The sequence below is a fragment of the Abrus precatorius genome, unplaced genomic scaffold (assembly GCF_003935025.1).
Source record: "Abrus precatorius isolate BTA unplaced genomic scaffold, Abrus_2018 Scaffold6, whole genome shotgun sequence".
NCBI lineage: Eukaryota > Viridiplantae > Streptophyta > Magnoliopsida > Fabales > Fabaceae > Abrus > Abrus precatorius.
Window position 1 is genome coordinate 8306533 of NW_020874406.1, and position 13923 is coordinate 8320455.

The 13923-nt window shown below is 32.6% G+C and overlaps 2 protein-coding genes across 2 annotated transcripts; one reads left to right on the forward strand and one right to left on the reverse strand.

The window, feature by feature from the left end:
* Positions 1-1332: 1332 nt before the first annotated feature.
* LOC113869388 (protein FAR1-RELATED SEQUENCE 5-like) lies at positions 1333-6644 on the forward strand. Its single transcript, XM_027505689.1, has 2 exons — positions 1333-3999; positions 6143-6644. Exons 1-2 carry the CDS (start codon positions 1801-1803, stop codon positions 6308-6310), a joined length of 2367 nt encoding a protein of 788 aa, XP_027361490.1. The 5' UTR covers positions 1333-1800; the 3' UTR covers positions 6311-6644.
* A 1221-nt stretch (positions 6645-7865) lies between these two features.
* On the reverse strand, positions 7866-13746 carry LOC113869488 (diacylglycerol O-acyltransferase 2D). The gene is made up of 9 exons (XM_027505819.1): positions 13565-13746; positions 13416-13490; positions 13168-13253; positions 11839-11945; positions 11595-11750; positions 10650-10736; positions 10306-10403; positions 9430-9517; positions 7866-7967 (listed from the first exon to the last, which is right to left on the reverse strand). The coding sequence occupies exons 1-9, from the start codon at positions 13744-13746 to the stop codon at positions 7866-7868; spliced, it is 981 nt and encodes a 326-aa protein (XP_027361620.1).
* Between the last annotated feature and the right edge of the window lie 177 nt (positions 13747-13923).

Here is a 13923-nt window from a genome sequence, read left to right on the forward strand (position 1 = left end):
CTTCTTATATAATAATGTATCCAAAAAAATTAAAAATGAATGACATGTTTTTAATAAATTATAACTATTTAAAAAAATACATGTAAAGAAATAGAAAAATATGGATAAAATGGAATTCTTGGGTTAAATTTGGAGAAAGTTGGTGTAGTGATGACGGGGTTCTTAGAAGTAAAGCTTTGATTCTTCAAAGATTTTTTTTCCCTTAATATTCAGATGAGTCCTAGTCTCATTTGGCAGTTAGATTCTTATCAATGAAAGAAAAAAACAAAAAAGAAAGAGAAGACAAATAAATGATGTAATAGAAAAAAAGAAAATAAAAAATAGAGAATAGATGTAAGTAAAAACGGGTCTAAAAATATAAAAATGGTTATGAAGTCAACCTTAATAACGAAGGAATCAAGACAATCAACTAAAATAATTTTTAGACCAATTTAGTGTTTTGTTTTATAATTTTTAAGATATTTTAGTTCTCTTGCTAATTTTCTTATTTAATTTAAAAATAAAATTCATCAGATAGCAAAAACAATTATACATCTTCTAATGAAAAGATTAATTTATTTCATAATTTTTTTATATTATTTAATATTTTTTTAATAATAAATTCATTTATCACGTCTAAATGCATGACTCAAATTAAATCTAAATTAAATAAAAAATTTTTAATAAAATCTTCAGTCTAATAACTTTTTTGAGACAAAATTTAGTAATATCAATCATTGAAGTTGAAGTATGAAAGATTATTAACAGACTGTTTTTTTTTCATATTATATTGATTTTTTGCAGGTAAACTCTGATAATCATTAACAAAATGTATTATTTATTAATAAATAAAAATTAATTTTTTTAATATATATATTAATAAAAATTAAAATATTATTATAATTTTTTAAAATCTATATTAACATGCCTATAATATCTTATACTAATATTTGTTTAAATTAAAATTCTCATTATAAAATTTTATCTAATAATTAAAAAAATACACGGGACAGACATATTATTAATCTGTATAAATTATTAAAATATTTTAAACAATTAGTAAAAATGTATAATATCTAATGACTTTGTTTTCCATTAATAATTTATATATATTTTTATAAATTTTATTGAATCAATAATATATTATACTTTTATTAATTATTCAGTAAATATTTAAAATAAAAATAATTTAAACAGTTAAAAATTATAAAAATATTAACAATTAAAATAACAAAATTTAAATCAGAAGTAAATTAAGATCCATGAAACTAAAAAGCAGAATTAAGGCATTATCAAATCAGTGAAAACCCAACTTTGCTAATATTACGGTAACAACATTTTCGCTTCTTCTTCAAACCTTTCTCTCTTCAGCTTTTGAATTTCTACCACTGAACACAGTAAATGTTTCTCTCTCATTGTATCTCACACTCATTCAACTCAGCCATAACCCAACTTTGCTTCTCTCTTTCCACTTTTCTTCAACTTCATCACCTACTTCGTTCCTTTTCCAAGATCCGGGTTTGCCCTTTTTTTCCTTTTCCAATTTTTTATTTTTTAATCGTTATTGTTTTTCCTCTCAATAATTCCTCATGCCGATTTCACTGGGGCATTCTTCTTTCCGCTTTTCTAATCATGCATTCATCCCCATTTGTGATGGTTTCATAGAGCTGAAACTGTATCATTCATGCACATAAATTATGATGATGGGCGTTTTTTGTATTTAATCATTTGAGCCCTTTTGTATTTAGTCTTTGATTTTTCAACAAAGTTCGAGTCTTGATGAGACCTTGATGCTATTTTGATTATTGGGTTTTCTGTAAAATGGAGTTTGAACCTCTGAGTTTAAGTAACGAGGTTATTGAATTTGATATGATTGGATTGGGGGATGATACTGCCATTGACATTGAGCACCCTGTTGAAGATGATGATGACCTTGTGAACATTGATAATGTTCCTGCTGCTACTGTTATTACTGGTGTAGCTAGTGGTATGGGACCTCAAATCCCAGGAGGGGACACCAACCTTGAACCTTATCAAGGTATGGACTTTGAATCTGAAGAGGCTGCTAAGGCCTTCTATAATTCGTATGCTCGCCGTGTTGGCTTTAGTACAAGGGTGAGCATGTCTCGACGCTCTAGGCGCGATGGTGCCATAATTCAGAGGTCTTTTGTGTGTGCCAAGGAAGGTTTTCGTGTGGAGAAGGAGAAGCATTCTATTGATGGGAGAGTGAAGCGGCCTCGTGCTGAAACCCGAGTTGGCTGCAAGGCGATGTTGGTTGTGAAAATTCAAGATTCTGGCAGATGGGTTGTTTCTTCCTTTGTCAAGGAACACAACCATGAATTGGTTCCCCCTGATAAGGTGCATTGCCTTCGTTCTCATCGCCATGTTTCGGGTCCAGCTAAGTCATTGATTGATACTTTGCAGGGTGCTGGAATTGGGCCCAGTGGAATAATGTCTGCACTTATCAAAGAGTATGGTGGAATTAGCAATATTGGTTTCACTGAGCGTGACTGTAGGAATTATATGAGGAGCAGTAGGCAAAGGACCCTTGGAGGTGACACTCAAATCCTCCTGGATTACTTGAAGAGAAAACAAACAGAGAATCCTTCATTTTTCTATTCTGTACAGGGTGATGAAGATCATTGCATGAGTAATATCTTCTGGGTTGATCCCAAGGCCAGGACTAACTACACTTACTTTGGTGACACTGTCACCTTTGACACAACATATAGGTCAAACCGCTATAGATTGCCTTTTGCACCTTTCACTGGAATAAATCATCATGGACAGCCTGTATTATTTGGTTGTGCTCTTCTGATAAATGAATCTGAGGCTTCTTTTGTTTGGCTGTTCAAAACCTGGCTTGAAGCAATGTCAGGCCGACCTCCAGTTTCAATCACTACTGATCATGATAGGGTGATTCGTGCAGCCATCAACTGTGTCTTTCCTAATACTCGCCACCGATTTTGCAAGTGGCACATTTTTAAAGAATGCCAAGAGAAGTTGTCTCATGTGCTTTCTGAACACCCTAATTTTGAAGCTGACCTCCACAAATGTGTTAACCTGACAGAGTCCACTGAGGAGTTTGAGTCTTGTTGGTCCTCTCTAATTGATAGGTATGATCTCAGGGAAAATGAATGGCTCCAAGCAATTTATGGTGATAGGCGGCAGTGGGTTCCAGTGTACTTGAGGGACACTTTCTTTGCAGAAATGTCAATAACACAAAGAAGTGATAGCATAAACTCTTACTTTGACGGATATATCAATGCATCAACAACACTTCAGCTTTTTGTTAAGCAGTACGAGAGGGCTCTGGAGAGCCGTTATGAGAAAGAAGTCAAAGCTGACTATGACACAATTAACACTGCTCCGGTTCTGAAGACTCCATCACCTATGGAGAAACAGGCAGCTGGAGTTTACACAAGGAGATTGTTTATCAAGTTTCAAGAAGAGTTGGTTGAGACATTAACTTTCTTGGCAAACAAAGTAGATGAAGAAGAAATGATTACCACATATAGAGTAGCCAAGTATGGGGAAACTCATAGGGCCTACTTTGTCAGATTTAATTATTTTGAGATGAAAGCTACTTGTAGTTGCCAGATGTTTGAGTTTTCTGGTCTAGTTTGTAGACACATATTAACTGTTTTTAGGGTGACAAATCTTCTTACCTTACCATCTCATTTTATTTTAAAAAGATGGACCAGGAATGCTAAAAGTGGTGTCATATTGGATCAACGTACTGCTGATTTGTCCAATGGTGCTCGAGAATCTATAACTATCAGATACAATAATCTTCGTTATGAGGCCCTTAAGTATGTTGATGAGGGAGTGAGCTCTCGAAAAATTTACGATGTGGCAATGAGTGCCCTTCGGGAGGCTGCAAATAAAGTGGCACTTGCAACAAAAAATGGTGGAAGAGATGTTATTTTAAATGGAACTTGTAAAGATGTTCTTCAGAGCAATGAAACAACTATAAGTTGTAGTGATCCTCAATTTGGCGCACAACAATCTTCATCTAAGGTATTGTTCTTGGTAATTAATGAAAGCAGTTTCTTCTCGCAGCAATGTTTCTGTACTTTTGTCCTTCATGAAGAAGTCTCAGATGTGCTAATCATAATTTTAAATTGTTCTAGTTTTATATTATTATGTTCTTTCCAACTATAAATGAAAATGGTTTATACAAATTGTACCATAATTCTCTTGCTCTTCTACCATTTTATTCAAAGAGGGGCAAAATAACCCTACCTTTCCTCTTCCTTAGGAAGTTTTAAACCTTGTTTCTTAAAGGTAGTTCATGACCATAAATACGATAAAGGTAGTTCAAAGATGGACACCATCGCTGGTTGCGGTTTTATTTAAAAATGTTTTTACGGTTAATTGTCAACTGCATTTTGATATAGTTTTTCACTCTATTTGTTTTTATTATGCTGTGTCCATGTAAATTTTGGAGAGCTTCAATCTAAAAACTTTCCTTGAGTAAATAACAAATCTGTTATTTGATTAACTTCAAAAGGCTCTCAGGATCCCCACTGCATTTAATTAATTCTTCCTTATCAATTTGGATTATTTTATTTTTAGACAATAGTCTTTATGTTCTTGCTCCTGAATTTTATTGTTTACACATCTGTTGTTTTGTGCTATTTTCTGCTAGTTGGAATTGCTAAACCCTTTTGACTGAATTTGTTGTTCAGTTGCTTCAAAGAGAACTCTAATTTGTAACTTTGGAGTATATGTATAAATCTGATGGTTGTAACAATTCATCTACACTTTTAAAAACTGACACAGTTGAATAAATATTCTTAAGCTAGCTGAAACCTAGTTGATGTAGGACAAATAATGTTCTGATACCAACAGATGTGATCTGAAGAGTACAATGAAAGAGAAGAAGAAGAAAAGATTAGGGAAGGAAGAGAAAATCAGAAGTGTAATATTAGTATCTGATCAGAGTTATAAAATCCTCATTCAAAAATTCAATTGCACCAGTGAAAATTACTCTGTATTGCGATTAAGAGTAATCCATATCAATTCTGATTCACAAAGGACAAGACACCTTTGCAAAAAACTGTCCAAACTGAATTAACTTCCTTTACTTATGTAAATCATTTAGTACTAAATTTCAAACATATTGCCAGAGTGATAATTAACTTTAATTATAAAAAAGGAGTGGGAGACTAGTGTCTGTTGAAGGAAGTTGGTAGGTTGGAGCAGATGCAGGTGCTTGGGGTAGCAGTGAAGTAGAGGTGTAAAATATGAGTCCAGAATGACTGGTTTCGAGTATGAACATTCCACTGGCAGTACTCAAACAACTGTTTGTTGTGATTCTGGACGAGGTCACCAACCAAGCAAGAAAGGAAAAAATTTCTGCAAAATTGCCATATTTGGTTGTGCACCATTTTAGTAAAAGGAACAAATTAAAGAGTCTGGTTATATGAGAGGGATTTGTGTTTATAAAGAGTCTCAATTCTTGTTGCTGGAAGAGTTATAGTAGAAATCATGACCTTTTCTGCCCCATCACTGTTTGTGTAGATACCTATTGTTGATAATAGTTCTCAAAATAGGCAAGGGTAAATGTTGTCAAGAGTATTACTGGGTCATTTGTGATAGTGAATATAATTTAACTTACTATTATTTTTTTTTATTATTGTTAAAATCTTTTTTTTCCTCTGTTTTTAGCAGGATTCTTGACCCACCTTCCTTGTATCTTTCTTCTATAAAAATTGAGTTTAGTATTAGCGATGACAGTTCTATAATTTGGAATCAGTCAAACTTAATGAAACCTATTAGTTTGCTTGGATAAGAGATTTTGGGGAAGGAAGGGGATGGATAATATTTCATTTCTAATTTTGAGAAAATTATAAAATCTTTATTAAAATAAATAAGACATGTTTGGAAAGTTATGTGATAATCTCTCCTTTTGAGAAAATTATTGAAATAAGGAATATTTACTTATATAATGAAAAATTACCCTTCCCCTCCTTTCTACTTTAGACTTCTCCATCCAAACATTCCCTTCAGAATTGCTGTAGTTATGCACTGGAATCATTTATGTACTGTTTGATTTAGGTTCTGTAGTCCTATTCATTTCCTTGCCTCTCTTCCAACATATCTTCCATTTTCATTTTCTTCTGTTCTGTTTCTAAAGATCATTGTAATTTTGTTGTAGGATGACCAAGACAGAACAATTGAGAAGTTGACACGTCAACTTGACCGAGCTAAAAGGAAGTGTGAAGTTTATAGGTCCAACCTGTTGTCCATTTTAAAAGATATTGAAGAGCAGAAGCTAGAATTATCAGTTAAAGTCCAAAATATCAAGTTAGAGATGAGAGATTGATTTATGATTGCATTGATGCATGTATTCTCTCGTGTAGTTTAACCCTCTTGCAAAGCATTTTAGCAGGGTGTCTGTGTATGCAGAATAGTGTAGTTCGGAAGCTGCTGGAGTGAATGTCTAACCAGTCTTTAACAGTGAAATTAAAAAAAAATTTGTTTCTATTTTGTGCATATGTTGGTTATGAGTCATTCAACTTCTGCTAGTTTCTTACAAATGAGAATATACAGAGCTAGGAGACACGGCCATGGTAAGAAACAACACAACTAGCAAATCGAAATCACAGTTGAGAGAAAACTCGATTATGGAAATGTTTAAATGGAATTTGTCTTCACACTTCACCTTGATTTTGATTCTGGTTCCAATATTTTATAAGTTTGGTTTTTGGTCATAATTTTATAAAAGTTTAATTTTAAATTTAGTTCTTATACTTGACATAATTTTTTATTTAATTCTTTACATGAAAAAATTCAACATTTTAGCTTTAATATGAAAAATTGTTTACGGTTATCAAAACTAGAACAACGTTGAATTTAGTTCTAACTTGCACTTTATTTTAGTCCTACTTACAAAAATTATACATTTTAGTCTTTGCATATGACGCTAATTTTTGCCTTGATTCTTATGTGAAAATATACTTAACATTGTTATAACTTTGATGAAGATACAAATTATTTTTTAATATTTTTTATATAAAGACTAAATTATTAAAAATTTAAGTAAAGACTAAAATAAAAGCAAGTTAAGAACAGAGACTAAAATTATAATTTAAACTTTAATAAATTTACATTCTAGTTTTATAAGTTTGTTTTGTCTTAAATTTGATCTTTATAATTTTATTCTATTTAAATTTATTTCTTTTAATATATTATACAACGATTCAAATTATTATACTTTATATCAAACAAATATTTTGACATATGAATAATCTTAACAACACTATCTGTGTACATCTTTTATTATTAGTTAAAATTTATTAAAAAGTATAATTTTTTTTATAAATTTTACTTTTAAATTAGTATTTTTCTCTCATTTTTTAAATTTTCAACAAGTTTAAACAACAGTAAAAATTATTTTAAAATAATGAATACTAAAACCAATTTTTTTAATATTATGGATTAAAATTCATTTTTAAAGTACAAGGATAAAAAATAAAATTGATTTAAATTATAAGAACTAAAAATGTAAAATATATTTAGACATATAAAAAAAAAACATTAAGATTTTATTTGGTTGAACCGTAGAAATAACTGTCCAATCGATTCTAACAGAAAATGCATTTCAGATAATCAATTGTTGCTTAGCCTAACACCTTTAAAGTTATAGAGGCTAGGCATAAACGTGTCTATAAAATGATATATAATTTATATTGAAAAATAATAGATAAACCAAACTAGAGATAGCTACCACCTCATTTCTCATTATTACCCTTCCCCTGGGGTGAAAGTTGGTCTCTTATTCCAAGCAATTTATAGCCCAAATTACATTCGCCAACCCCATCCCCAAAAGAAAATAAATAAATAAACCAGTGAACATATGGGACGATATTAAGGCCTTATCAAACAATTCTTAACTCCAGGTTTGGATAACCAGCCCGAGCTTTGTGCCTTTCGAATAGATCTTGAAGTGCTTCCACAAATTGAGTGTGTACCTTGGCAACCTAAAAGCATGTTAACAAAGAGGTCGGAAATTCATCATACAGTGTATAGCAATTCATCATGAAATACTGATGTGTCATCATATTTACAAGTCTTTCATTATGAAAATATACTAGCAATTAGCAAGTATCTAGTAAATTACGCATATTTTGTTATTAGTGATATATAAAAAACATTAAAAAAATTTCAATTTAATTAATAAAAAAATAATTTTATGAGTAAACCTTCACTTTTATCAATTCTTTCAATTTTGAATGTGAAATTTTAATCTTCGTAAATATCAATCACGTTAATTTTTATTATTAAGACATGTTAAAATTGAGTAACAGAATCGTAATATATAATATTAATTGATATATAATAATTTATTTTGATATAAAGTGACGTTATTTATAATATTTTAAAAATAATTTATTTTTTTTCTGACTTTTAACATTTTCAGAAAATAAAATTCCTTCTTGATCTTCTACTTCACCGTCCTTTTATGATGTCTTCTTTCTTCTTCCAGCCACTTTGCAACAACATTCACACTTCAAACCTCCTTTATCTAGGTTTTGTCACCTGACTTTTAATATTTTCAGACAATAAAATTCCTTCCTCATCTTCTACTTCACCCTCCTTTTATGATGTCTTCTTTCTTCTTCCAGCCACTTTGCAACAGCATTCACGCTGCAAACCTCCTTTATCTAGGTTTTGTCACCTGAACCACCAGATCCAAACCTCAAATCCGAAAGTTTGGATGAAGATTTGAATGAAGAAGGAAGGACGCTAAGGACCATTTTAGTCAAAGCAGATGATTTCCCATACTCAGAAGAGGCGGCATTAGAGGAGTCGAGAAGACAATACAATCTGAAGGAGTATGTGGTGTGAAGTGGGCTGACAAAAAGATTGAATTTTAATGTGGTTATGGGGGGTGTAGTAGTGGACTAACTTAAGTTACATATTTCAAGATCTAAGAACTAAAATGAGAGTTTATCATTTTTAAAAATTATAAAAAAATAGGTTAGTTAATAAAATATTATTTTACTAGTGATTTGTAAACTCCCAGGATGCCTAATGCTATATGAAGAAATTTGAGCATTGATTAAAAGAAAAAAAAATTCAGTAGTCATAATTAAGATAACATTTGATTCCTGTGGTTGATTAAAAGAAAAAAAATTCTTTAGAAGAATGAATGATTAATTGACAAGAAAATGATATTGATTATATTTGATATGTAAGCTCAGAAAACTTTTATCACAAAATGAGCACACATGACTACGTGTGAAGACTACACATAGGGGTTATCTTATTCTCATAGACGAAGACCCGAGTTTCATATAGAGGCAATGCATGATACTCACAACACTAACAAAGGAGAAGACTGGATAATGATCAAACCAGGTGGAAGTTTCTCATGTAATTACTCCAAATTCTACCATCTTAGTGAATCAATTTAACATAAAAACAGTCCAATATACATACCTCCTGGGTGGTTGGTTCTAGGTTTTTCTCAAGCTCAATTGGTCTACCCACCACTACATGCATTGGATGTCTGAATGGTAACGGAGATCTGAAAAGTAAATGAGAAGATCTGTTTAATAACAATAATAATTTTAATAACTCCAGAGACAAGCAACTTCCATGCTAACTAGTTTAGACACTATGCTTGTACACCAAGAAATGGCTACTCTCCCAAAATCAATTATTCAATGCCCATAATTGTCTTCAATATAAAATGAAAATTCCCACAAGAAGAAAAAACTTGACAAGTTCTTATTACTAAAAGCTGATTGGAAAAGGCATACATCTTACACAACAGCAAACGATTCCACCTTTCAATCACATTTAGCAAATATTTTAAGCATATTCCCTACAAAACTTGGCATATTCATTTTTACTATTGTTTCCATACATATTAGGTGCTAATTCCTTTTGTTGTCAAAAAATATATAACAAATATAAAGAAAACATATCAAGTGAGAGTATGAAAAGCGTTAATTTTGACCATAGAACTAAAATGGACAGTTAAGACCAGATTTAAATAAAAGAATCTAAACCTCTTTGTATGGTTGTATAGCCAAATTTACTTGTTTTGCCTCAAACGCTCTTATTAGTTCCATATAGCATTCTTAATGCCAAGCACGGTTTTACATTTTAAAAATGGTTTATTATATTGTTTGTTCCATCCTCTCCAATTTAATCAATTGCACGGCCTCAACTTTAAGCATAAAATATTAATTAGATTCATTAGTTTTAGAAGAACCCCAAGCAACTTCATCAGTGAAAACAGGCATAATGAAACAAGCAACCGAAAATGAGAAGGGCAAGATGCAAGGTAAGACAAAATGAAACACGCACCCGAAAACTCCCCAAAAATATATTGGGGTGAACTTGATAACCCTTGCAAATTTCAGAAAGAACTCCCCACCTGGTTTCCACCACTTATAGATATCTGACTATAGCAAATTTACACCAAAAAGGATAGTTATCTTCAACTTGTATTGTATGCACAAAGAAAACATCACAGCAAAAACAAGTAGGAGCAAAGAAAATGAATAACATTAATCAGCAACATTAACAGATACTGCAGTGACACCCAGCTACATTTTAGAGTAATAATTTTGCAAAGCTGACATGTGGAGTCAAGTAAAAGACACAAGGTTTTCACTCGAATATGAAAGATCGGGACAAGAAATAAATACCTGACCAAAGCAGAAAACTGGAACCAAAGGTTGGCCCTTCTCCATTGCAATGCGGACAAATCCTCTTCTTGCCTTAAGGAAAACAATCTACAAAGTAAAAAGTTCAAGTTATACTGCCTTCCTCTGTGAAATAAATATATAATGAACAGAGCAAGGTCATTCTTGAAAGACTCACTTCATGGATAGACCATTTCTTCCTATATCTACAAAACCAGAACCAAAGCTTCTTGGACAGTATTCATTTAGTAGTCAAAGCATACTCGGCAGAGGCTAGAAGATAAAAATGGTATGTATACTGTAAAATATTTTCTACCTATTCAACAAGATTTTACTTATCACACACCAGACACAACTCAATCATGATTGACATGTCAGCATGCAGGAAACACAATATAATGGGCTGAATAATTTCTGGTTGTAGTTCCTAAAAATCGGCATAAAAAATAAATAAAACTTCTCTATAAATTAGAAACCACTTATATATTTCTCTATTTTTTGAGAAGTTCTGAAAAGCTCTCTCATTTAACTTCAATTTGAAGAAATAAGTTATTTTTAATTTATGAAAAATGTTTTATTCATTATTTATATTATTTTTTTTTCTTCTATAAGGATTTCTCAAGAGGTTCACCCAAACAAGGCCAAGCTGTATTTCTCTTTCCTCCGTCGAAGTCTAAACAGAAATTAGACAGAAAATATAATAGTAAACAAAAGGAGATAAAAAAAACTAATGTACTATAGAAATTTGAAACAAATGCAATTATTAGTTGAGCCATTTGCGTAGCTAGGAAAATTGCCTGCTCCAACAGTCACATTATTAAACTTGGCAGTTGGCATCAATAACAATACTAGATGTACAGGAAAATGAAAATTTTCATCTATAGTCAAAAGAATATAAGTATCACAGTATCACATATGTATGAGTAATATGAGTGAGAAACAATGCACCTCAGTGCCACGCTGCAGGAGAAATGTTTCTTGCACTCCACCTGGTATTAAAATGCAACTACAGCCAGATGCTAACATGGAGATAAAATTTTTCTTTGTTGCTGGAGCAAGACCCAACCATGTCCATATGTGTCTCAAAAATGGTGTGTAGAACACCTATCCATTAAATGTGAAGAGAAAGTCTTCAAATGAAATCCTCAATAACCATCATTCATCATTACAGATTCCTGAGTTAAAGCTTTACCGCACTGCTAGCAAGAACTCTAACTTTTGGAAGAGGCATGAAACCTGTGCTGTCAGCTAGTGCAACAACGCCAATCGGCAAAACTGAATGTGGTTCATAAGCAAAAACTGCGTGTTGGGCACACCGTTGTTACAATCAAAGAGCTAAGAACAAGAACATAGAAATAAATATTATAGCCAATGACTTATTAAGTCGAATTCTGCAGACAAATTGAGTTCAAGACTCCATTCCAACAGGAGACGAAAATGACCAAGAAAACTGGAGAAACTTAAGTAACAGTCAGTTTGGCTTCCAAAGAAAGTCATCATAGGAAATTAGGAATCATACAAAGCTTAACCAATGGGGAAATATAAAGTATACTGCAAATTATGTTAATTAGATATGTGCAAAATTCGAGCAACGGAGGAGGTGAACCAGATTTCCAGACAATATGCTTGCTTAAGACTTGAAATCATGTTTTTTTATCTAATTCACGCCAAGGTTAAGCAAGAAGTTATTTCAACAAGGATAATTGGCACTTAGCAGTCAATATAAAGAAGATACGCAGTTTTGTGAAAAGGCCTATCCTGATTATGACACACTGAAAGGAGAATACGGTCGATGCAGTCCAACAGAACACCAGATCAGTATTCAACATAGAAATCAAGATTTAACGGTTAGCCCTAATTTGGCACACATCGAGAGAAAGAAATCCATTTGAGCTATGAAAGCAAATACTAGAGTAGAAATCTCATGAAATTTAACTGGTTCGACTGTTGGTTAAAGTAATTTGCTACAAATAAAAACCGTCCTAGGTTGAGACACCACAGGAAGAAGAATTGGATTAAACAACAAAACAAGAATAACAATGACAACCACCACAATGTTAGGCTGAGTAAATTAAGAAGAAAAAGACATTTCTCTACCGTATGAGGAAACACAGAAGAGAAGGGATATAGGCTTTAGATACACTAAACATAGGATTGGTACAATATTGCAATTACTTCATTAATCACTTCAGAACAGACGGAATAGCATTCTACTGTCTAATCCCCTTTGGATTGTAGTACAAAATAAACTTTTCCAGCTCGTGAACAAACAGCCATTCCAGGTAATGATGACATAATATCCTCCGACTGTCCCATGACTTATGACCCTTTCCCTCCTAAAGCAAACCCAAGAAACATGAAAACAGGTTCGCCCCTAAATCAAAGTAGGAAACAAGTTTTTTTTAAAAATAATTTATCTTTCCATTTCAAGAGAAATTTAGGCAGGGAAAAACACACACGTTCATGGGGGAAAACAGACACATAATTACGAAAATTGACTTTACAGTTTTTTGATACAAACCATAAGCACGACTACGATCAAAGGCTTTCATATCCTCAACATGAAGCGTGATTGGAAAGTAATTGCAAGCGTGCTTGCATATGTACCTGAAATATACCGAAAACCAAAGAGAATAATATTGTTGACACACAGCAGAAAAGGAAAATGATCGAATCATGCTTTATGATTGTTGAACCACAGCAGAAAAGCAAACTACTGGAATAATGCCTTGTGAAAATAAAAAAAAGGCAACGAAAACGAAAAACTACCTTGACAATCTCCGGCCAAACTTGCTCTTATCGTCGATAGGAAGCACCATAAACACAAACAGAAAAGCGAAAACCCTGACACGAAAAGCCACCAAAACTCAACAAAATTGAAGAAAAAATGAAGAATGCGGGAGAGATAGAGAACGAACAAGAGCGATTTGGAGAGAGAAAGGAAGAAGACGGCGACGAGGATCAATGCGACGTTTAAATGAATAGCTCCCAGCCACAGAGCCATTGCTAGAATCGATTTGAACAAATTGGATGAATCGCCGAATTCTTCTCTCCCGCTGATCACTTTCTCCACCGAGGCTCCGCCGTTACTCGCCGCCATTCTCCGTCGTCTTGAGAGTGTGAGGAAACGACGTCGTATTAATTAACAAAATACAAGCACGGCGACGGTGATGGAAACTTGAAGTGGGAACCAAATGCGTCAAGAAAACAATGTTCAGTAGTTCAGTTCCGTTTATTTTGTTCGCGCCCAGATTTGCAGCAGTGAGTAGTGATCGAG